This window comes from Rhinoderma darwinii, chromosome 1 (assembly GCF_050947455.1).
Source record: "Rhinoderma darwinii isolate aRhiDar2 chromosome 1, aRhiDar2.hap1, whole genome shotgun sequence".
NCBI lineage: Eukaryota > Metazoa > Chordata > Amphibia > Anura > Rhinodermatidae > Rhinoderma > Rhinoderma darwinii.
The window spans coordinates 246,495,012-246,520,288 of NC_134687.1; the positions used below are offsets into that span (position 1 = coordinate 246,495,012).

A 25,277-nucleotide genomic window follows, 5' to 3' on the forward strand; every position below is an offset into this window, starting at 1 on the left:
GATACAGGAGTGGACTGTAGTTGCTCCTAGCAACTGTTGTTTGCCGAGTAACAATCCGGAGCAAAGCAAACAGAGCCAAGCATGGCAGTCTGCGCTTTACACAAGGAACATCTGCATCTGTTTTTCTGCTGATTAAACATGGTCTGACCTCCACTCTCCAGCAAGAAGTGGAAATCTCGGCATTACTGTCTTTTTACAGGGATATACAGTGGATATAAAAAGTCTACACGCCCCTGTTAAAATGCCAGGTTTTTGTCATGTTACAAAATCAGTCCAAGATGAATAATTTCAGAACTTTTTCCACCTTTAATGTCACTTATAAATCTGTACAATTGTATTGAAAAACAAACAAGTCTTTTAGGGTATAAAATTAAAGACAAAAATAACGTGGTTGCATAAATATGCACACCCTTAAATGAATACTTTGTTGAATTACCCTTTGAATGACAGCATTCAGTCTTTTTGGGTAGAAGTCTATCAGCATGGCACATCTTGACATGGCAATTGTTGCTCACTCTTCCTTGTAAAAGCGCCCCACATCTGGCAGATTGCTTGGGCATCTCCTGTGTACAGCCCTCTTCAGGTCACCCCACAGATTTTCAATGGGATTCAGGTCTGGGCTCCGGCTGGGCCATTACAAAACTTTGGTCTTCTCCTGGTGACGCCATTCTTTTGTAGATTTGTAGGTATGCTTTGGGTCGTTGTCGTGCTGAAAGGTGAAATTCCTCTTAATCTTCAGCTTTTTAGCAGGGGCCTGCAGGTTTTGTGCCAATATTGCCTGATACTTGGAACTGTTCATAATTCCCACCACCTTGACTAAAGCCCCAGTTTCAGCTGCAGAAAAACCACCCCAAAGCATAATGCTGCCTCCACCATGCTTCACTGTGGGTATGGTGTTCTTTTGGTGATATGCAGTGTTGGCTTTGCACCAAACATACCTTTTGGAATTCTGGCCAAAAGGCTCAACCTTGGTCTCCTCAGACCATAACATGTTTTCCCATTCTTTTGGCAGAATTTATGTAGGTCTTGGTAAAACATAGATGGGCTTGGGTGTTTTTCTTTGTTAGAAAAGGCATCCGTCTTGCCACCCTACCCCACAGCCCAGACATATGAAGAATACAGGAGATCTTCATTGTGTTCCATGGTATAGCTAATGCCTTGGAAATTCTTTGGTACCCTTCTCCTGACTGATGCCTTTCAACAATCCGATCCCTTTGCTGTGTTGTAAGCTCTTTACGGACCATGGCTTTTGCTGTCACATGCAACAAAGAAAATATCAAGAAAATCCTAACAGAACAGCTGAACTTTATATGGGGTTACTCAGAATCCCTTCAAATAATGGCAGCTGTGTACTGCCTACTATTTAACATGAGTTTAAGTGTGATTGGCTAATTCTGAACACAACATCCCCAATTATAAGAGGGTGTTCACACCTATTTTTATTTTTCCCCTATAAAAGATTTGTTGTTTTGCAATACAATTGTACGGGTAATGGGTCTTAACCCCTTCCCGACATTTGACGTAACCATACGCCAAAGTCGGACAGGGGAAGTATGGAATGGGCTCACGGCGTGAACCCGTTCCATACAATGCCGGTGTCGGCTGTTTGTCATAGCCGACACTTCAGAGTAACGAGCGGCATTACGCTCGAGCGCGATCCCGCTCGTTTAACTTGTTAAATGCTGCGGTCAATAGTGACCGCAGCATTTAAATCGTTAGAAAGAGGGGGCGACCCCCTCTAACAGCTCATCGCGCCCCCGCAATGCAATCGCGGGGGGGGGCCTTGGTTGCTATGGCTGCCTGGAGGCCTAATGAAGGCCCCCAGGTTCGCCATCTTTGTGCACCTATTAAGCCCTGCCTCCGTCATTTGACAGCGGCGCGTAAAAAAAATGACGGCCGGCACAGAACATCGTAAAGCCCATTCAAATGAATGGGCAGATGTTTGCTGCCGCTTTGGAGCCGTATTTTCGGACGTAATTCGGGGCTAAAACGCCCGAGTTACGTCCGTAAATAGGGTGTGTGAACCCAGCCTTAGGGAGATTTCAAAACCACAAAAAAGGCCATACTTACTAAGTGAGGGAGAATTGAAAAATACAGTGAACGAAAAAAAAAAAAATCTCCAAGAATGCCCTGGCAATCCAGATGCTGTTTGACGTGTATTCTTGCGCGTTTTACACTCCGAAATACGCGTAAAAAAACCGCTTCATTAGGCTTCTTATTCAAATCAATTGGAAAGCACGCAGTTGGTACATACAGCGCGTATTTAAAAAAACAAACCGCGTCTTGTAAAAAAAAGTAGTGTCAGAATACGCACCAAATATTCTCATAGTCAATGGGAGTCCTGATTGCAATCGCACACAAAACGTGTCCAACGCCTGTATTTTAAAAAGCGCTTCACAAGAATTGCTAGCATATTTTACACGTTGTGTGTACTTTCCCTAAGGGTATATTCTGACAGTGTGAACAAATCACTGTTAGGCTGGGTTCACACGAGCACATTAACATCCGTAATGGACGGACGTATTTCGGCCGGAAGTCCCGGACCGAACACAGTGCAGGGAGCCTGGCTCCTAGCATCATAGTTATGTACGATGCTAGGAGTCCCTGCCTCTCTGCAGGACAACTGTCCCGTACTGTAATCATGTTTTCAGTACAGGACAGTAGTTCCACAGAGAGGCAGGGACTCCTAGCATCGTACATAACTATGATGCTAGGAGCCCGGCTCCCTGCACTGAGTTCGGTCCGGGACTTCCGGCCGAAATACGTCCGTCCATTACGGACGTTAATGTGCTCGTGTGAACCCAGCCTTAGGGTATGTGCACACGATAAGTGGCTTTTACGTCTGAAAAGACAGACTGTTTTCAGGAGAAAACAGCTGTGTCGTTTCAGACGTAAAAGCTCCTCCTCGCATTTTGCGAGGCGTCTTTGACGCCCGTAATCTTGAGCTGCTCTTCATTGACTTCAATGAAGAACGGCTCAAATTACGTTGCAAAGAAGTGTCCTGCACTTCTTTGACGAGGCAGTCAATTTACGCGTCATCGTTTGACAGCTGTGAAACAACGACACGTAAATGACAGGTCGTCTGCACAGTACGTCGGCAAACCCATTCAAATGAATGGGCAGATGTTTGCCGACGTATTGTAGCTGTATTTTCAGACGTAAAACGAGGCATAATACGCCTCGTTTACGTCTGAAAATAGGTCGTGTGAACCCAGCCTAAATTGCAGTGAAATCGCTGCAAAATACTTTGCGTTGGTTTTGCAAAAACTGAGTTTGGCGGTAATTACAGTGATGAAGTACAATTTTATCTCCGCGTCTGCATGTACCCTAAAACAGTTTGACTCCATGTTTGATGTATGCCGATCAGCAATAACATTAACCCCTTAATGACCAGCCTATTTCAGGCCTTAATGACCGAGCTATTTTTACGTTTTTCCATCGTCCCATTCAAAGAGCTATAACTTTTTTATTTTTGCGTCGACATAGTTGTATAAGGTCTTTTTTTTTGCGGGACAAGTTTTAATTTTTAATATCACCATTTTGGGGTACATATAATGTATTGATTAACTTTTATAAAAAAAAACATTTGCGGGGAATAGAAAAAAACTACAATTTCACCACACCTTTTTGCGTCCTAAACTTATGCCGTTTACCGTGTGATATAAATAACACAACTTTTTTCAGCGAGTTGTCACGATTGCAACGATACTAAATTTATATAGATTTTGTATGTTTTACTACTTTTGCACAGTACAAACACTTATTTATTTTTTTTGTCCAAATTATCTGTTTTAGTGTCTGCATATTTCTAGAGCCATAACCTTATTCTATTTTTCCGCCGTGTAGCTGTATGAGGGTTTTTTTTTTTTCGGTACGACTTGTAGTCTCTACTGGTACCATTTTGTAGTAGATGTGACTTTTTGATCACTTTTTATGTTTTGTTTTTTTTTGTTTTGGCAGGATTCACAGAAAACAGCAATTTTTGCATGTTTTTTTCATTTTATTTTATAAGACGCTCACCGTGGGGGTTAAATAATATAATAACTTTATAGTTTGGGTCTTTACAGATGTGGCGATGCCAAATATGTGTAACTTTTTTAACTTTTGTTGTTTTTAGTAATGAAGCAAGGGGAAAAAGATGGGTTTTTAAAAAAAAAAAAAAATCACGTATTTTTTTTTTATAGACTTCATTAAACTTTTGTTTCACTTTTTTACTAGTCCCACTAGGGGAATTCACTATGCGAACCTCCGATTGCTTTTATAATACACTGCAATACTTTTATATTCAGTGTATTAGTGCCTGTACGTTTAAAACAGACAGGCATTGGCTAGGCCATGCATCTGGCATTGCCTAGCGGGCATAACTAGGGGCAGACCTGGGGGGCTGCCATAGAAGACAGACACCCGGCGATCTTATCACCGGGTGCCAGTGGGATGAGGATGCTCCCTCCCGCTCTACAAAACCACTCCGATGCCGCGCTCGCTATTGAGAGTTTAAACAAGCGAGATTGATACTGATATCGATCTTGTCCGTTAGAGCAGGGCTGCTCCCTGCTCTCCGCTACCTCTGGTAGCGGAGAACAGGCAGTTCTAAAGGCTCCCTCTCTATTTCTTCCGATGCAATGGCATAAATAGGCTATTGCATCGGAATAAAGCCTGTTAGTGGCCGCCGTAAAAACACCTATGGGCGGTCGCTAACTGGTTAAAAAATACTGACAGGTGAAGTAAATTACATGATCTCATTACAATGGCACCTGTCATGGGTGGGATATATTAGGCAGCAAGTCAACAGTCAGTTCTTGAATTTGATGTGTTGGAAGAAGATAAAATGGGATCGACTTTGACCAGAGCCAAATTGCTATGGTTCACTGACTTGGTCAGCATATCCAAAATGGCAGGTCTTGTGGGGTGTTTCCACTATGCAGTGGTTAGTAACTAGTAAAAGTGGTCCAAGGAAGGATAACTGATAACCCAGCGACAGGGTCATGGATGATATAAAGGTGTCCGAACACAGTGTATCACAGCTTGCTGTATTTGGGACTGAATATCTGCAGTCTGAAAAGGTCATAGTGCCCATTCTGACCCTTGCCCATTGTAGGCACTTTTGGTGGAGGACAAGTAAGCATCAGAGCTGGACCATAAAGCAATGGAAGAACCATGCCAGGAATCACGTTTCTTGTACATGTGGACAGGCAGGTGTCTGTGTCGCTTACCTGGGGAAGAGTGTTCTACCTAGTGCCATTTGGGAAGAAGGCAAGCCGGCGGAGGCAGTGAGATGCTCTGGGCAATGTTCTGCTGGTAATCTATGGGTCCTGGCATTTATGTGGAAGTTACTTTGATATGTACGACCTATTTTAGGATTGTTGCAGACCACCAAGTACCCCCCCCCCCTTCATGGCAACTGTATTCCCTAATGGCAGTAGCCTCTTTCAGCACGATAATGTGCCCTGCCACACTGCAAAAATTGTTCAGGTATGGTTTGAGGAACATGACAATAAGATTAAGGTGTTGGCTTTGCCTCCAAATTCCCAAGATTTCAATCTGATCTAGCATCTGTGGCATGTGCTGGAAAACATGGAGGCCCCACCTCGTAAACTACAGGACTCAAAGGATCTGCTGCTAACTTCTTAGTGCCACATATCGCAGCACACCTGCAGAGGTCTTGTGGAGTCAGTATCTTGACAGGTCAGAGCTATTTTAATGGCAAATCCTGCCAACGATAAGTGTAGCTCTAATAGATATTCGTTAAAGTTTTATGTTTAAACTTTTTCTTCCTAGCCCCTTTCTGACATCCCCTGTACATGTACGGCGAAAGTCGGAGGGTAAAGTATATAGCCTGCTCCATGCGCCACGGATGTCCGCTCTGTATTACAGCTCTCTAATGGTCGGGTTCGGACATAACCACAGAATTTAACCACTTAGATGCTGCAGTCAATAGCGAGCGTGGAATCTAAGCCATTAAATAGAGAGGGTCCCCTTTGCCCCAAGGTCTGCCATCATTGTTGTCCTATATTTTATATGTATGATAGATAGATACATACATACATACATACATACATACATACATACATACATACATACATACAGCCCTACTTAGGAATCCAATGCCCACTGATTAGACTGCATTTTCAACATAACAGGTTAGCTTTAATAGAACAAAAAAAGTACAATACATACCAGAATTGCGGCTTTTTGACACCTTACCTTCAGATAAATAGAATAAAAAAATGATTAAAAAGTTTGTTACCCAAAAATGCTACCCATAAAAACTACAACTTGACCTGTGAAAAAACAAGCGCTCCATGGCAGAAATAGAGAAGTTAGCTGTCTACTTTGTTTGCGTAGTTTTTGGAATATTATTTTATTTTTCTAGGATGTTACAAGGCTTAGAACTTTAGCAGCAATTTCTCATATTTTCAAGAAAATTTCAAAAGCCTATTTTTTCAGGGACCAGTTAAGTTCTGAAGTGGCTTTTAGGGCCTTATATATTAGAAAGTCCCCATAAATCACCCCATTTTGAAAACTGCACCCCTCAAAGTATTCAAAACCGCATTCAGAAAGTGTTTTAACCCTTTAGGCGTTTCACAGGAATTAAAGCAAAGTAGATGTGAAATTTACAAATTTCATTTTTTTTTTCTTTTCGAAAATTCATTTGTAATACATATTTTCTGTACCACAGAAGGTTTTTCCCAAGAAATGCAACTCAATACATATTGCCCAGATTCTGCAGTTTTTAGAAATATCCCACATGTGGCCCTAGTGCGGTAATGGACTGAAACACAGGCCTCAGAAGCAAAGGACCACCTAGTGGATTTTGGGGCCTCCTTTTTCTAGAATATATTTTAGGCACCATGTCAGGTTTGAATAGGTCTTGTGGTACCAAAACAGTAAAGACCCCCCAAAAGTGACCCCATTTTGGAAACTATACCCCTCAAGGAATTTATCTATGGGTATAGTTAGCATTTTGAACCCACAGTTTTTTTGCTAAATTTATTTGAATTCGTATGTGAAGATGAAAATCTACTTTTTTTTTGTGAAAAAACATAGAAATGTTAAATTTTTACAAGGCATAAAAGTAGAAAAACACCCCAACATATGTAAAGCAATTTCTTCCGATTTATAGTAATACCCCATATGTGGTAATAAACTGCTGTTTGTACTCACAGCAGGCCTCCGAAGAGAAGGAGCACCATTTGGATTTCTGATTTTGCTGGAATAGTTTTCAGTGCCGTGTCGCGTTTGCAATGCACTGGAGAGATGAAAACATCGGAAACCCCCCAAAAGTGACCCAATTTTGGAAACTACACCCCTCAAGGAATTTTTCTAGGGGTAAAGTTAGCATTTTGACCCCACAGTTGCTTTGCTGAATTCATTGGAATTAGTCTGTAAAGGTAAAAATCTACTTTTTTTTCTGTAAGAACTTGACATTTTTAATTTTTACAAGGAATAAAGGAGAAAAAGCACCCCAACTTTTGTGAAACAATTTCTCCAGATTACATAAATACCCCATATGTGGTAATAAACTGCTGTTTGGACCCACACCGGGGCTTAGAAGGGAAGGATCGCTATTTGGCTTTTGGAGCTCAAATTTAGCTGGAATAGTTTTTGGGTGTCATGTCGAATTTGCAAAGCCACTGAGAGAGCGAAACAGTGGAAGCCCCCCAAAAGTAACCCCATTTGGGAAACTACACCACTTAAGGAATCTATCTAGGGGTATAGTGAGCATTTAGGCCCCACACGTCTTTTGCAGAATTTATTGTAATTAGGCCGTGAAAATTAATAACATTATTTCCACTAAAATGTTGAATTTTTTCAATTTCACAAAGGAGAAAATGCACCCCAACATTTGTAAAGCAATTTCTCCCGAGTACGGCTATACCTCACATGTGGTCATAAATGTTTTTTCATTAGAAAGTAATTAACCCTTTCCGAACTGATCCATGTTTTGCTTTATTTTTCCGTCAATAGTGGTGTGAGGGCTTATTTTTTGCGGGACGAGCTGTAGTTTTTATTGGTATCATTTTTTGGCACATAAGACTTTTTGAGCACTTTTTATTACATTTTTTGGTAGAGCCAAGGTGAACAAAAAACTGCGATTTTGCTGTTTAAAATTCTTTCTTTTTCACGGTGTTCACCGTGCGAGTTCAATAATGGTATATTGTAATAGCTTGGACTTTTACGGATGCAGCGATACCAATTTTCAGTTTTGTGTTTTTTTACATTACTTTAGAGAAAAAAATTTGAAAAGTGTTTCTTTTTGGACTTTAAATATTTATGACATTTTTTCCACTAATAATGATTAACTTTTTTTTTTTTTTTTACATATTTTATCAGTCCCCCTAGGAGACTTGAACCACCGATCGTTAGATCACTGGTAGAATACACTGCAATACTAATATATTGCAGTATATTGTCATTTTTACAGGCTCCTGTAACAGCGCGATCGCTGTTTCTGTCCGTTAGTCCCGGGTATCAGCTGTAATACACAGCTGACACCCGCAGCGTGTGGGGCGCGCTCAGCACGTGAGACGCTCCATATATCACCCCCCCACACACCACGACATGCTATTAAGTCATGGCGCACGAAGGGTTTAATGCGCAGCGGATGGTGCAGAGTGAAAATTACTATTTTCCACTGATGTGCCATTTTAGTGCACTATATGTTGTGCCACAAATACCTCATAAAATATTAACCAGGTTCTCCCGGGTATGGCGATGCCATATCGGTGGACGTAAACGGCTGTTTAGGCACGCTGTAGGGCTCAGAAGGGAGGGAGCGGCATTTGGCTTTTGGAGCACAGATTTAGCTTGGCAGTTGTTCTGTTTGGCGTTTTGCTGGCATTTCAGTTTATAATGTGGGGGCATATGTAGGCTGGGCAGAGTACATCAGGGCATAATACGAGGGTATAATAATGGGGTAAATAAATAATCTGCAGATATGTGGCCAGTGGCGCACTGATAAATGGCGGCCAATCTTATCCGCTTTTGGAACGCTCTGCACATTTTGCATCGCCATAATCTGTTAGCCGGAACTTTTTTTTATTTTTTCACCACTAGAGCTGTGTGAGGGCTTATTTGTTGCGGGACGATCTGTAATTTTAATTGGTTGTTGATCACTTTTTTTATTCCATTTTTCGGCAAGCCAGGTGACCAAAAACCATCAATTCTGACAATGATTTTTATTTATTTTTTACGCCGTTTACCCTGGGCTATAAATGACCATTATATTTTAGTCTGCGGGTCGGTACGATTACGGCGATACCATATGTATATAGGTTTTTGATGTTTTGCAGCGTTTGCGCAATAAAATCACTTATTTAGAAAATAAATTATTTTTTGTCACCGTATTCTGAGAGCCATAACTTTTTTATTTTTCAGTCAAAAAAGCTGTGTAAGGGCTTGTTTTTTGCGTGACGGGTTGTAGTTTGTATCGGTACAATTTTGGCGTACATGCGACTTTTTGATCACTTTTTATTGTATATTTTAGGGAGGGGTGGTGACCAAAATAGTGATTCTCGCATTGTTTTTCGTTTATTTTTTTTGCAGTGTTCACCGTGTTGGAAAAATTATAGTTTTATAGTTGGTGATTCCCAATATGTGTAGTTTTTTTTTTACGTGTTCATTTTTTTCCTATAATAAAAGACTTATTATAGGAAAAAAAAAGCAGTTCTTGTTTATGTCACTTATAACTTTTTTATTTGTACACTTTTTTGAAAACATTTTTATCCTTTTTTTTTTTTTTTTTTGTACTTTTTTCACTTGTCCCACTAGTGGACACTTAGACTTGCAGCTTTGATCGCTGCTAGAGTACATTACACTACCTTCGTAGTGTAATGTATTCTAACTGTCATTGTGATGTAACAGTCACACTGACAGGAAGCCTACGACGACCAGCCTCCGGCTGTTCCTCATAGGCTTCTGTACATGGCAGCCCGGAAGCCATTTTCTGGCGTCCGGTTGCCATGGGTACCATCGCCAGCCCCCGTGATTTCACGTGGGGGCTGCCGATCGGCGCTAAAATCCTTCGATGAGGCGATCGGAATTGACCGCCGCATCGAAGGGGTTAACTGCCGAAATCAGCGGTGATGGGCCGCTGATCGGCAACAGGGAATGCAGGGCAGACACCCTGCACAGTTAACAGCCGCTGCGGTGTTGTGCCGCGCGGCGGTTAACTGTCAAAGCACAGACGTAACTGCACGTCAAGGTGCGCCACCTTACTGCACACATTGACGTGCAGTTACGTCAAGGTGCGGGAAGGGGGTTAGACAAAAGTTTTTTTGTAAAAGAAAAAAAACCTAAGGCTTCATTCACACGAGCTTGTCCAATTTTCGCAAAAAAATGGACCATATTTCATGACCGTGTGCCGTCAGTGTGCTTTGCGTTCCGCATCAGTGTGCTTTGCGTGTGGCATCCATTGTTCACGTCCGTGCAAGTACTTCCCTTTTTTTTTTTTTTTTTTTATAAAATTTCTCTAATTGTTTAGCAGCTGATGCATGAAACACTGACAGCACACAGATTTAGTCCGTGTGCTGTCCGTGTTTTTCAGACACCCATAGACTTCAATGGGCGAAACGGACCAAAATAGGACATGCAGTGAGTTTCACGCAACGGACACTTGCTGCGTCAAAATTCACGCATGTCTGAATAGCCCCATTGACTTGCATGGGTCCGTGTGCTGTCGGTTATTTCAACAGACTGCACACGGATGCGGAACACGCTTTTCTGAATGAGCCCTAAGTTTTGGTTTTGCAAGAATCCAATAAGGAGAAAAAAGAGTCACTGTTACCGCTCGGTGAACTCTGTAAACAACGAAACTCAAAAAGCAATGGGGTATCTTTTTTTTATAAAAATGACTGCAGCGGAAAGGGGTAAATAGTAGTAGTAAAATATATCTATAGTGTCCCAAGAAACTTTGCGTTTGCCGTCATTCAACATTATTGCCATGTCGTGAAACTTTGCGTCAAAGTAATGTTGTCGTTTGCCGTTCATTGAACCAAGTGTCCACAATGTACTCTGGGGCGTCAGTGAAGTAGAAATGGCTGTAGGAGGACAATGAGCCTAATGTTGATCTTCTTTACAGATTACATTCAACTGCACATCAAATGTAATGTACAATCCTCTAGCTGTAATGTCCTTTAGTGGGATTAGTAACACGCAGTTCTGCCCCATGATCACTATTTTATCTTGCATATCTCCAGTTCTAAATACCGCCAGAGACCTTTGCGTACGTATTTGTAGATGCACTTTTAGAACCTACAGTTGCAAGAATAAAGTGGGATAACTTGGAATCCTGCAATGATTGCTAATAAAATGCAGCCTGATTGTTCTCGAAGTCACAATTATAGACCAACACAATGTAACTAAACTAATAACACAAATAGGTGTACTGTTCATGTCTTTTATTGAGCACATTTAGTAAGCACCCTCAGTGCAAGGAGGAAAAGTAAGTGGACCCTTGAACTTAATAACCTTTAAATGTCCCACTAAACTTTTCCTGTAGATGCAAATTTGCATAATAATGAGGAATTTTAGACCGTTCCTCCCTGCAAATCTGTTTTTAGTTCATCAATATTTCTAAGATGCCTTGCATGTACAGCCCTCTTCAGGGCATGCTACAGCTTCTTGATAGAGTTAAGGTGAGGACTCTGACTTGTCCATTCCAAGACACAAATTTTCTTCTTTTTAACCCCTTCAGGACCAGCCCCATTTTTTTCAAATCTGACATGTCACTTTATGTGGTAATAACTCTGGAATGCTTTTACCTATCCAAGCGATTCTGAGATTGTTTTCTCGTGACATATCGTACTTTATGTTAGTGAAAAATTTTGGTCGATAAATTCAATATTTATTTGTGAAAAACACCAAGATTTAGAGAAAAAATTTGCAAAAATTTGCATTTTTCTAAATTTAAATGTATCTGCTTGTAAAACAGATAGTAACACCACACGAAATCGCTACTATTTCACATATCCCGTATGTCTACTTTATGTTTGCATCGTTTTTTGAACGTCCTTTTATTTTTATAGGACGTTACAAGACATAGAACTTTCGCAGCAATTTCCTACATTTTCAAGAAAATTTCAAAAGGCAATTTTATTCAGGGACCAGTTCAGTTCTGAAGTGGCTTTGAGGGCCTTAAATATTGAAGTCCCCATAAATCACCCCATTTTGAAAACTGCACCCCTCAAAGTATTCAAAACCGCATTCAGAAAGTGTTTTAACCCTTTTAACCATTTCACAGAAATGAAAACAAAGTAGAGGGGAAATTTACAAATTTCATATTTTTTGCCAAAATTCATTTGTAATAAAAAAAAATCAGTAACACAGAAGGCTTTACCCAAGAAACGCAACTCAATATTTATTGCCCAGCTTCTGCAGTATTTAGAAATATCCCACATGTGGCTCTAGTGTGCTAATGGACTGAAGCACCGGCCTCAGAAGCAAAGGATCACCTAGGGGATTTTGGGGCCTCCTTTTTGTAGAATATATTTTAGGCACCATGTCCAGTTTGAAGAGGTCTTGTGGTGCCAAAACAGTGGAAATCCCCCAAAAGTGACCCATTATGGAAACTACACCCCCTCAAGGAATTTATCTGGGGGTATAGTTAGCATTTTGACCCAACAGTTTGTTTGCTAAATTTAATGGAATTAGCGTTTTGAAAATGAAAATCTACTTTGTTTCTGAAAAAACATCGAATTTTCTAATTTTTACAAGGAATAAAGGAGAAACTTCCCCCCCCCCCCCCACACATTTGTTAAGCAATTTCTCCCGATTACGCAATACTCCATATGTGGTAATAAACGGCTGTTTAGACCCACGGCAGGGCTCAGAAGGGAAGGAGTGCCATTTGGAGCGCAGATATTGTTGGAATGGTTTTCGGTGCCATGTCGTGTTTTCAGCGCCCTGGAGGGACCAAAACAGTAGAAACCCCCAAAGGTGACCCCATTTTGGAAACTACACCCCTCAAGAATAACATTTAAAAATTGCGTCATTTCTAGGATATCTTTTTCCAAAATAGTACATGAAACTGATGAAACACACCCCAACATTTATTACCTAGTTTCTCCTGTGTCAAGAAATACCCCCACTTAGGCCGTAATCTGCTGCACAGTGTGACCCCCAAAGCAAAGAAGCACCCTTTGGCTTTTCAGAACATCATTTTAGCTTGAATGAGGTTGATAGGCCCCACTCCATGCCTGTAAAGGATTTGAGCTTGCAGAACGATCTGACACCCCTAGAAGTGACCCCATTTTGAAAACTGCACCTCTAAGGTATTCACCTAGTGGTTTAATGAGTGTTTGTACCGCTAGGTTTTCATAGCCGGAATCATGGTATTTAGGTGGTAATTTTTTTAACAAATCTATTATTTTTGGGGCATGGTTGCCTTCCACAGCATATTAACCCGTAGAAGTGCATTTGCCAGTGTATGTAACTATGTCGTGCCAACAAAGCAGATGACCAACAAATGTGTCAGTCCACAGCTGTTAACAACCGTTAAAGCAGGGAGAATTAAAATTAGAACTGTATTGGACTGAAGGGCAATATATTTGAGAACTGGAGGAAAAAATTTAGAACTTGAGCATGTTCACAGGATGAAAGAACGGGGCTTTATAATGTCACTACTTTTTTTCAAAGGGACTGGTCATACAACATCTCTTTAGCCCCATCAATCTCTATATCGGAGACTAACGTGCCAAGGGACGTTGGCACAGCATTACAGGTCCCTGCCCGTCAAAGTAGGAACCGTAATTTGCACAAAACAACCAATCACCTACAGAATATATAAAAGGGCAGTGTCCAACACCATCTTTATGGACAGTAAGGCCTCATGCGCACGGCCGTGATTTTCGGGTCGGCCGGCTGCGGACTGTCAGCCGCAGGCCGCCCGCAAATCGCGGGACATGGCCGCCGCCATTGTTTTCAATGAGCCCGGACTGCAGAACAGGGCCGTAATAAGACAAGCCCGTTCTTTCTGTGGTCCGGGCTCCCGGGCCGTGCAAGGACCGCAAAAACTATGGTCGCGTGCATGGCCCCATAGAAAAGAATGGGGCCGCAATTCTCCCGTGGATTTTCGGGGGAATTACGGCCGCAAAAACACGTTCGTGTGCATGGGGCCTAAAGGATCACTAATCCCCTAAGATATTGTCAGTTTTCCTGGAAGTATTTTCGGGTTTAACATGTTGTGTAAAAGCCTGAACAACAAAAAAGCCCATAACGTATTGATCAGGAACAGCTCGTAAATTGAGTAATCTCCAAATATAAAGAACTATGCCCATATCACCAAACCGTTTATAAGAATTAATATAACCGCTTTATATGGCAGGAGATAGTTATAATAATAGGCAAACTCAGTAAAATTATTACAAAAAAATATGTATTGAAGGAATATTACATTTATATGAAATTATGCTGTCAAATAAAAATTTAATTTTTATCTCAAGTGTGCTATTTCAGTGATTCCAACTGACCTTATTTTTAAAACTCTACCCTTCAAGGAGGTATTCATCTAGGGGTATAGTGAGAAAATTTGTTAGGGGTTTTTAAGAAATATTTTAATTTGGTGTGACTAATTATAACGTGAAACCACGTAGGTATTCGTCTAGAGCAGGGGTCTCAAGTACGTGGCCCGCAGGCCGCATGCGGCCCCTGGGGCTGTCATCTGCGGCCCGCGGGACACAGAGCCGCTAGCATCGGCTCTGCTCCGAGACTCTGGAATTCCCTGACATCGCTGTCCACATGTGAACAGTGATGTCTGGGGCTTCCCCAGAGCTGGAGTCCCGGGCAGAGCGCTAGTACAGGCTCTGCTTCGGGACTCTGTGGAATTCCCTGACATCGCTGCCCATATATGGACAGTGTGTCAGGGTCTTGCCCAGAGCGGAGCAGAGCGCTGGTGTCGGCTCTGCTCCTGGACTCTGTGGAATTCCCTGACATCGCTGTCCACATATGAACAGCGATGTCTGGGGCTTCCCCAGAGCCGGAGTCCCGAGCAGAGCGCTGGTGTCGGCTCTGCTCCGGGACTCTGTGGAATTCCCAGACATCGCTGTCCACATATGAACAGCGATGTCTGGGGCTTCCCCAGAGCCGGAGTCCCGGGCAGAGCGCTAGTACAGGCTCTGCTCCGGGACTCTGTGGAATTCCCTGACATCGCTGCCCATATGTGGACAGTGTGTCCGGGTCTTCCCCAGAGCGGAGTCCCGGGCAGAGCGCTAGTATAGGCTCTGCTCCGGGACTCTGGGGAGCCTCTAACATCGCTGTCCATACATCGACAATGATGTCAGGGGCTTCCCCAGAGCAGGAGTCCCAGTGATGTCAGGAGCACAGCTGGAGTACCAGGAAGAGCCTACTAGCGCTCTGCCTGGGACTCCAGCTCTGGGGTTGCCCCTGACATCTGTCCATATATGGACAGTGAGCTCAGGAGCAGAGCTGGAATCCCAGGCAGAGTGCCAGAAGCGGCTCTGCTCCGGGACTCCAGCTCTGGGCAAGCCCCTGACATCACTGTGGCAGCCTCTACAGAGGGCACTGTGGCAGCCTCTACAGAGGGCACTGTGGCAGCCTCTACAGAGGGCACTGTGGCAGCCTCTACAGAGGGCACTGTGGCAGCCTCTACAGAGGGCACTGTGGCAGCCTCTACAGAGGGCACTGTGGCAGCCTCTACAGAGGGCACTGTGGCAGCCTCTACAGAGGGCACTGTGGCAGCCTCTACAGAGGGCACTGTGGCAGCCTCTACAGAGGGCACTGTGGCAGCACCTAAAAAGGGGCTGCCCAATCTTGACATGTGTGCTAACTGAGCCGCCGGACTGCATTTAGCGACACTTAAACTGGAAAGCTGGATTGTTGAAATAAGCACGTGGAGAAATATCTCACATTTTAAACCTAGCACTATTATTATTATAGTAATGTAGTATTATTATTCTAGTAATATAGTGTTATAGTAGTTCAAATAACTAATTGATTAACAATAATTTTGTATTGTATCAAATTTGAAAGTAATGCGGCCCGTCAACTTCCCATTTTTTTCTATATGCGGCCCACTTACCCGGCCGAGTTTGAGACCCCTGGTCTAGAGGTATAGTGAGAATTTTGTTAGGGGTTTTTCAAAAATATTTTCATTTTGGTGTGACTAACTATAATGTGAAACCACTTTAGGTATTCATCTAGGGGTGTAGTAAGAATTTTTAGTCTTGTTTGGGCTTCTTTTAAATTTTGTGGGCAAAAATATGATATAAAATTACTCTGCTTCAAAAATCAATTCAGAATGGGCAATTTGTAAAATAAACGGGTGTATAAATAAAATAATCTAAAAGTCAGTGGAAGTATGGTAAATTTGGAAGCATTCAATGATGCATAGGCCTGGCATTGTGGGGCATGTCTCACACTGGTGGATAGTGTCTTTCCTAATGCCTTTTTTGGAACACATCTGACATCTTTTCTGGGGTCTTGTTTTCTTGTCAGTGGGGGATTTACTGAGGGAAAGTGCTGGCCTGGAATTATACGGCAACTGTAATCTCAGTGCCCTCCCCTTCTGGGTTGTCAAATAAAAGGGCCTTGATTATTGTCTCCTGAAATTGGAGAAATGTGTTTCTATTGCCTGCGTATCTGGACACCACAAATGCGTTATTCATTGCCATTTGGGTGAGGTGGACTGCCAGCTTCTTGTACCAGGTCTTACTTTTCCGCATGGCACTATATGGCTTTATGACCTGATCAGATAGATCCACCCCACCCATAAAGAAGTTATAATCCAGTACGCAGGCAGGCTTGGCAGTTGTGGTGCTGGAGCCACAAACTGGAACGTGGATGCTGCTATCCTTATGGATGCTAAATAAAATGTGGACATCTTTCTTGTCCCTATATTTCACTAGCAACATGTTGTCACTGCACATTGCTTTGCTTTCTCCTTTTGGCAACGTCTGGCCCAGAAGGGTTTTGGGGAGGCCCTTAGAATTTTTTTTTGATCGTGCCACAGGCCACTGTCGCTCTTGCCAAAAGGCACTTTTGGAGAGGGATGCTGTTCTAAAAATTGTCTATATAGACATTATATCCCTGGCCAAGTAGTGGGTGTACAAGATCCCACACACTTTTTCCGCTGACACTAAGGGAAGGGGGGCACTCTGGGGGGGGGGGGATCAATTTTGGAATCCCTTCCCTCATAAATCCGGAAACAATGAGTGTACCCGGTGGAACTTTTGCAGATCTTGTAGAGCTTTATTCCATACCGGGTCCTTTTATTTGGGAGGTATTGACGGAAGTGGAGCCTTCCCTTAAAACTGACGAGAGATTCGTCGACCGCAATATTTTTATCTGGGGTGTAGATTTGGGCAAATTTTCAATTTGAAATTATTTATGACAGGCCTTAAATAAACGGTCATAATTTGGATCATTGGAGGGTGGGCAGCGGGTATTATTTAGGCGGTCTCCTAACGTAATGTGGCGCAGAAATTAGCTTGTCCGAGCCGGCGATGAGGAGAATCCCCTGTCTTTTGTTTACATATGCTGTGATTGGTAATTCATTTTTGAATGACCAATCACAGCCATCAACGTCACAGGACCGCTTTGATTGGTCCTGTGCCGGCGAGCAGCAAGTGTTTGTTGCTACTCGCCGCCGCGATCTGCCTGCTGTCACCATGTCAAATGACATGGTGACAGTTTATCGTCGGGACGTTACTGTACGTGAGAATGCGGGAAAGCACCGCCGATTGTCACGTACAGTAACTTGATTCAGCGGGAAGGGGTTAATCTATTTTGTTTTTTTGTCTGCAATGTCATGGTCTTGTTGCATCGCCCAATGTTTCCATTGTTCCCTAAAAGATTGCAAGGTGTTCAGGCACTGAGGCAGCAAACTGCAAAACAGCCCCAAACCCTGATGCTCCCTCCACCATGCTGGGATGAGGTTTTGTTGTTGATGTTCAGTTTTCTTTTTCCTCCAAACATAGTGTTGTGCGTTTTTGTGCTCAAAAGTTAAACTTTTGTCTTATCTTAACATTTTCCCAGAAGCATTGTAGAAGCAGGTGTTAGCGGGCAAACTTGAGACAGGCCACAATGTTTTTGTTTTTTTGTGGAGAGCAGCGGCTTCCTCTTGTGGTGTCCTTCCTTGAACACCATTCTTGTTCAGTGTTTTCCTAATGGTGGACACATGAATTGCAGTTTATAGATTCTTCAGTAGATTTTCTTTCTTGCCTCTTTCAGGATTGCCCGTTGTGATCTTAACAGGACACCCACTACTAGGGAGAGTAGTAACCGTCCTGAATTTTCTCCATTTGTAGACAATTTGTCTAACCGTAGATTGATGTACACCCAGGTATTTATCAATGCTTCTGTAGCCTTTTCTAGCTTCATGAGTCTCTAGAACAAATCATCCGAGGTCTTCTGAAAGTTTTGTCTTGAGGCATGGTTCTCACTAATCTTTATTGAGAAGAACTGAATTGTCAGTAACAAGGCTTTGTGTGCCTTTATTTAATGGGTAAATCAAGTGTAGAACCCAAACTTCCAATCTTCACACCTTAAGGCTATGTTCACACGGAGTATTTTGGGGGAGGAATATCTGCCTCAAAGCTCCAAACGGAATTTTGAGGCAGATATTCCTCCCCCAAAATACTCCGTGTGAATAGCAATTATCGCGCCGTTTTTCGCCCGCGGCCATTGAGCGCCGCGGGCATAAAACACGCTTTCTCCTGCCTCCCATTGAAGTCAATGGGAGGTCGGACGCGGAAGCGCCCGAAGATAGGGCATGTCGCTTCTTTTTCCCGCGAGGCAGTTTTACTGCTCGTGGGAAAAAGACGCCGACGCCTCCCATTGAAATCAATGGGAGGCGTTCTCGGGCCGTTTCTGCCGAGTTTTGCGACGCGGTTTCCGCGTCAAAAAACTCTGCAAAAGACCCCGTGTGAACATAGCCTAACTGAAAAACATTTTTTGCCAATTAGCTCTTGGAGAGTCGTTGACAGAGGTTCACTTACTTTTCCTCCTTGCACTGTGGATGTTTACTCAATAAAATACATGAGCCGTACAATTGTCTGTGTTCGTTTACTTACATTGTGTTTGTCTATATTTGTGACTTGGCTAACAATCCGACCACATTATAGTCGTAATAAAGGCAGAAACTCAGGTAATTCCAAAGTGTCTACTTGCTTTTTCCTGCAACTGTATGTACTTCATGTTTTCCTGCTTTACTATAACGCTGCTTATTATAAATGCATGTTTCTTTTTATTTGCACTGTATGGGTGGTTGAAGATGTACAGTTGACTTTCTATAGTCCTGAAATATTCAAAATACACTTATCCTCATATTATGGGTGAGAAATAAAATAAAGATTTTTTTTTTTTCTATTTGTTGGCGAGAGCACCTTACCAGCCAAGTCTTTAGTAAAAGATACACCTTGGAATTTTTACCTGCATGATAAATTTTGTGGTCGCATAGCGCCCTTCTAACGTCACTCTCTTCTCTCCTCTATCATTTAGCTAGCACCATGCAAAGTTCAGACAGTGGCTCAGATTCTGCGACCTCCGTGGCATTACGGACCTCTGCATCGGCTCAAGCGCCAGTAGTTCAACCAGTTCCAGCTTCTCAGCAGGTAATATGCTCCTGAAGATCTGAAAACGCATGTTGAACCTTACTGTCTAGTTAGCACATACATGTTTTTTTTGGGGGGGGTTTTTTTTTTTTTTCTATGTCTCGCCAATATTTATCTATAAAAGTGCAATGAAACAATAATATTAAGATTAAATGGAATTTATAATAAAATGGCATTCATTCGGCTTCGTTCACATCTGCGTTGGGGTCCCGGTCTGATGTTCCGTCAGAACGGGACCCTGAACAGACACAATAGAAAACCAGTCGACTACGCTATTGCTTCCGGCAAAACAACGGGTCCGGTGCACAACAGAGACAAATGGAAACCATGGGCACCGGATCAGTCACCATTGAAATCAATGGTGATTGAAACGGAAACCTCTGGTTTTCGTGTGTGTGTGTTCAGGGTCCCGCTCTGACAGAACGGGACCCCAATGCAGATGTGAACTAAGCCTTACTCGTCTTGCATTTTTGCATAAAAAAATATATATATTTATATATTCTTGTGAAGATTAAATGATATTACAAAGCTGGCCATACACATTAGATATTTGTTGTACTCTGATGTTACCCCCTATCAGGGTACTCAAAGAACAGACTAATATTACCCTGCTAATCCTATGAGTGGCACCAGAGTTGTTCGGCAAGTTATCTTGCTCCTCTTTGAATTAAGATGCATGCTCGTCTGAACTGAACATGCACAAGCTAAATAATGTGAATGGATCGCTTTTATTTTTGTATGAAGAGGATCCACAATCCACGGAAGATGAGGTGTTAAAAACGATGTTCTTTCAATCTCTGTTGTTCACCTTTTCCTTCCAGAGGAGTTTGTCTCAGTCGTCTGGTTCTGCTCCCAAAGGAGCACATGGTCAGGGTGTCTCTGTGCCCAGAGCTCACCAGATACAGCAGCAGGTAAAAGACCCAAGAAGGTGCAAGCGCAAAGTCTGCCTGCTACTAATCTCCTTATTCCACGCTGCCTATCAATCCTTGCATTTTTAAAGCACTGCTGACCATTGCATCGTTTCTAACGCAGGACTGTATTTTACTGTGCTTGTTAACCTTTTACAATCCGAAGTGTTAAAATAAGAATGAATTCACACGCTGCAGAATTCCTACAGATTTTCAGTGCGCTTTTTGCACTGAAAATCCAGGGCAGTACACAGTACAATGCATGTGGATGGGGCTTTGAAAAAACCCCATCCACATGTAGCAGAAAAAAATCTGCTCAGAATGTCAAATCTGCAGTGGATTTTCAGCCCGGATGTCTCCCTTTTGGGTAAAATCTGCATCAAAATCCGAGTTTAACAGATGCAGATTTGTTGTGAGATCCTTGGTGGAAATAGTGTGCAGCTTGTGGACTCAGCCTGCTGTTAAGAATCTTGTCTGCCTTATGCATGATATAATATGCATTCATTCCTATATGGGAGTGATCAAGTCCTGAAATAAGTGCTGCTTATTTTCCCTAAAAGCATACTTGTCCATTAAACCATTAAAGGGGCTCTCTGGCAGTGATAATTACAGTTTATTGAAGTAATCATTTAAAGTACTTGTGTGTTGTACACGAAGTCAAACTGCTGCATAAAGTGCATCCTGGTCAATGGACATGACCTACGAAGGAGTGCCTGTAACCGTAATCCCTGAGATCTGCTGGGGCGCAGAGACTGGATGGCTTCAGCGAGCTGTTAGTACCAGAGAACCCTTTTTATGGACTGTGTGTTTGTAGAGCCATGTGCATATGTTCAGTGTGTATTGCGACTCCCTATGTATGCAGCTTGGTAATTGCCTTTTGTTTGTGTTTGCATGTTAAGACTGGCAGATAAAGAAGTGTGACCTGAGATCTAAGCCTCTGTTTACACGTGTGTTGTGGCTTGTGTTTATAACGGAAACTGTGATTCTGAGCTGAATGGACTCCGTCATGATGTCTGTCGTTTTGACAGGAAGAATAACGCTGCATGTAGCACTTTTCTTCCCGGCAAATCTGACGGCATCTGGGACAGAGGCTGCAAACTAAGACTGGCAAAAAAGAACTCCGCTATCGCTATAGTTGATTTTGACCCCCTACCATCCAAAAATGTCATGCTAAGGGAAGAAGGCTAACCAGAAAGTTAAATTCCGTTAAAATTGAAGGATTTTTGGCTCCTTAAAGCCGCCACTAGAGGAAACTTACTGCACATTGGATTTTAAACCCCCCACTGATGTCCATGGGGCTGTATAAATGCATATGCATTCAGTTCCCTCTAGTGACGGCTGTCAGCAGAAATGATATAAAAGCTCTCTGCAAATACTCTCCCCTGTCTAATTTGTCCCTTTTGAGTCTTTGCGTTCATCCGTGTTCGTGTTGATGTTTTAGAGGGTTTCTGTGGTAGACAAGATGTATCTCCCAGTGATAAGAGCTGAAAATATTGTGTCATGTTAATTTTAAATCTTATTACAGAACAAAGCTTTTAATATTGCATTTTAGGGTGTTTGCCGCTAACACAGCTGTCTTACACTGCTCCGGCATTGTGTGCGAATAGCCGCGAGATGCTGCTAAGATTAGTTATTCTGCCTGACTTCTAGATCGATTGTATGTTGCCACAGTTCCATACACATAATAACAAGAAACAGATAGTCAATGTTTATCATTATGTTTTATTAAAATGATCGGTTCCAATCAATAAAAGAATGTAGCAGGACAAAATGGACTTTTTTTTTTCTTTTGGTTCTTAGAATTTAAAGAAGCACTCCACGTTTTTCTTTTTTTGCCCCCTCCACTTGTACATTGGTGTTTCAGTGGGGTGCTGTGTGCAAAAAAAGTACCGATCCCTGTATCGTGTTTTCGGGTCCGGCGCGGACCACATAATCTTCACTCTGACCGGTCTATTCTCACGGAGCTTTTCAGTAAATTGGCACTCAGGCTCTCAATGTATTTCTATGGGAGCCTTGTTCTGACTCGCATAGGAATGCATTGAGAGCCGGAGTTCCGGTTTACTGAAAATCTCAGTGATTCCAGACCAGGTCAGAGTGAAGATCACGTGGTCCGCGCCGGACTCGAAAACGACATGATGCAGGGATCGGTAAGTTTTTATGTACACAGCAGCCCACTGAAACACCAACGTACAAATGGAGGGGGCAAAAAAAGAAAAACGTGGAGTGCTTCTTTAAATATTTTCTTTCCTGCTACACCTAAAATACTGCATACAATGTCATTTAGACTGGAATCACACATGCAGTTTTGTCTTTTTTTTTTTTTTTTTTGGGCTAAACAGGAGTGAATACAAAATCGAGAAGTATATAGCTTTCCTTTTTTGTTTTTTATTTTCTTTTGGATCCACGCCTTTCTCTGGTGCAAAAAACTACGATGAAAGCTGCATGTGTGAGTTCAACCTAAATCCACCTTCGTATGAGAGAATGCATGTGCAAATTTCTTTGAAGCAATGATCCTAAAATAGGTATAGCCCAACATGTTGTGACTTACATATATGCACTATACATCCAAAGTGGGTAAAAATTAATTTGTTGCAGATACAAACTGTGAACCATGTCTACCCTGGACAAGTGCAGTATGTGGATGGAGATACAGTGTACGCCAATGGCGCCATGTAAGTATTCTCTAGTACTTTATATCTGGATCTGATTTCCGTTCCGTTTCCTCTTAAATATTTACTGGTGTATATTCCCTATAAAAAAAAAAAACACATTCGTTGGGAAATAGTGGCTGGTTGTGTGGGAAAGGCCTACCAATATCCCAAAAGTCTGTAGATTTACCTCAAGCTTATGAAAACTTTACCTTACATATTTTTTTTTATTTTTTTTTAAGTTCTTTTTATTGAACGAAATAGAACAATTCATACTATAAAAGTCCCAGTACGGGATTTACTGAGCCAAATACAACCACTTGAAATAAGAAAAAGTACAAGTCTTTTGTAAAATACAATAAGTCAAATTAGGCAACAAAGCGCCAGGATCCCGAGTCACACACATCGCAGTGGACACATCCCATTTTAAGGACTAAGCGTTATTGGTGAAGCAGACCGACTTGCCCGAATTCGGTAAAACCATATAAAAATACAGATAAACCGTTCAAATCAGCGGTTTACTGCGTTTATTCTGTCGCCAGGAAGCACTTGACAAGCTTGGTTTTTTCATACCTTCCTTCGATTTATGCTTTTTTTTTTTTTTTTTTTTTTTTGTGGTTTCTCTTTGTTCTTGTAACTACAAACTATATGTTCAGGCCAACTAGTTAAGTTTTGCATTTTTGTTGTATTCACAACCTATTCATTTCCATCAACAGCCGAACAGCTTATTCCTACAATACTGAAGCGCAGATATATGCTCCGAGTAGTGGTGCCTCTTACTTTGACTCTCAGGGCGGAGGTGCCCAAGTAACCACTGTGGTCTCCTCTCCCACTTCAATACCCTCCCACAGCATGGTGGGTATTACCATGGATGGGAGCCAAATCATCTCTAGTTCTGGAGCATACCTAATACATGGTGGGCTGGACAATGCCCGCCATAGTTTATCTCACACTTCTCGTTCCTCACCCGCAACGGTACGTATTTAAGTATTTGGTCTCCTTGTGATTCTCTGTGACCCACTGTAATAAGTCACAAAATGTAGTTGTCAAACTTAAGACATGCATGCAAACTAACAGTAGAATGAAATTCATGCTTTGCACTGCAATTCCTGAATGCAATTAATGGCTTCCATATTCGTTGATTGATGTCACCCAAGACAGTTGGTCAGGATCCAGTCAAGAGACCATGGCTTTTTCCAGGGCATATGACTGACGTTTCTTTCATATGGAGGTTAGAAAAAAAGTGTGCAAGTACAGGGTGGTATTTTATATCTATATACACTGATCAACCATAACATTAAAACCACTGAGCACTGAGGTGACTAACAATAGTAATGTCATTACAATGGTGCCTGTCAAGGGGTGGGATTTATTAGGCAGCAAGTAAACGGTCCGTTCTTGAAGTTGGTGTGTTAGAAGCAGGAAAAATGGCAAGCGTAAAGATCTGAGCAACTTCAACAATGGCAAAATTGTGATGGCTAGACGACAAGGTCAGAGCATCTCCTAAACGACAGGTCTTGTGGGTGTCCCTGTGGTATGCAGTTTATTAGCACCTACCAAAAGTCCTAGAAAGGACAACCAGTAAACTGCTGACCGGGTCATAAACGTCCAAGGCTCAATGATTCACATCAGGAGCGAAGGCTATCCCGTCTGGTCTGATTCCACAGAAGAGCTACTGTATCACAAATTGCTGAATAAGTAAATTCTGGCTATGATAGAAAGGTGTTGGTAGCTTGCTACTTTTAGATTTGGGTAGCCACAGACTGGTCAGAGTTCCAATGCTGACATCCGTACACTGCCGAACTGTGTAATGGAGAAATAGAAGAAGGTGGCTGGGTCTGATGAGTCACTTTTTCCGTTATTTCATGTTGATCGCTATATGTGTGCGTCGCTTACCTAGGGAGGAGAGGGCACCACAATGCACTATAAGAAGTAGGCAAGCCTACAGAGGCAGTGTGATGTTCTGCTGGGAAACTTTGGGCCCTGGCATTTATGTGGATGTTACTTTGACACGTACCGCCTATGTAAATATTGTTGCAGACCAAGTACACCCAAATGGTATTTCCTAATCGCAGTGCCCTCTATCAGCAGAGTCATGTGCTCTGCCACACTGCAGACCTTGTTCAGGAATGGTTTGAGGAACATGCCAAAAA

At 42.3% G+C, this 25,277-nt stretch overlaps 1 protein-coding gene across 6 annotated transcripts in view; it reads left to right on the forward strand.

Annotated features, from left to right (window-relative positions):
• Nucleotides 1–25,277, forward strand: part of RFX2 (regulatory factor X2) — an 83,154-nt gene that overhangs the window by 35,620 nt on the left and 22,257 nt on the right. For 4 of the 6 annotated variants that reach the window (XM_075863346.1, XM_075863356.1, XM_075863373.1 and 1 more), the window contains exons 2-5: nt 19,456–19,568; nt 20,390–20,479; nt 23,072–23,148; nt 23,841–24,099. In XM_075863346.1, coding sequence (XP_075719461.1) covers nt 19,464–19,568; nt 20,390–20,479; nt 23,072–23,148; nt 23,841–24,099 — 531 coding nt within the window. In that variant the 5' untranslated portion in view covers nt 19,456–19,463. Of the gene's footprint in view, nt 1–7,313; nt 7,392–19,455; nt 19,569–20,389; nt 20,480–23,071; nt 23,149–23,840; nt 24,100–25,277 lie in introns of those variants that run through there. The other 2 variants (XM_075863364.1, XM_075863381.1) reach the window with 2 other exon arrangements.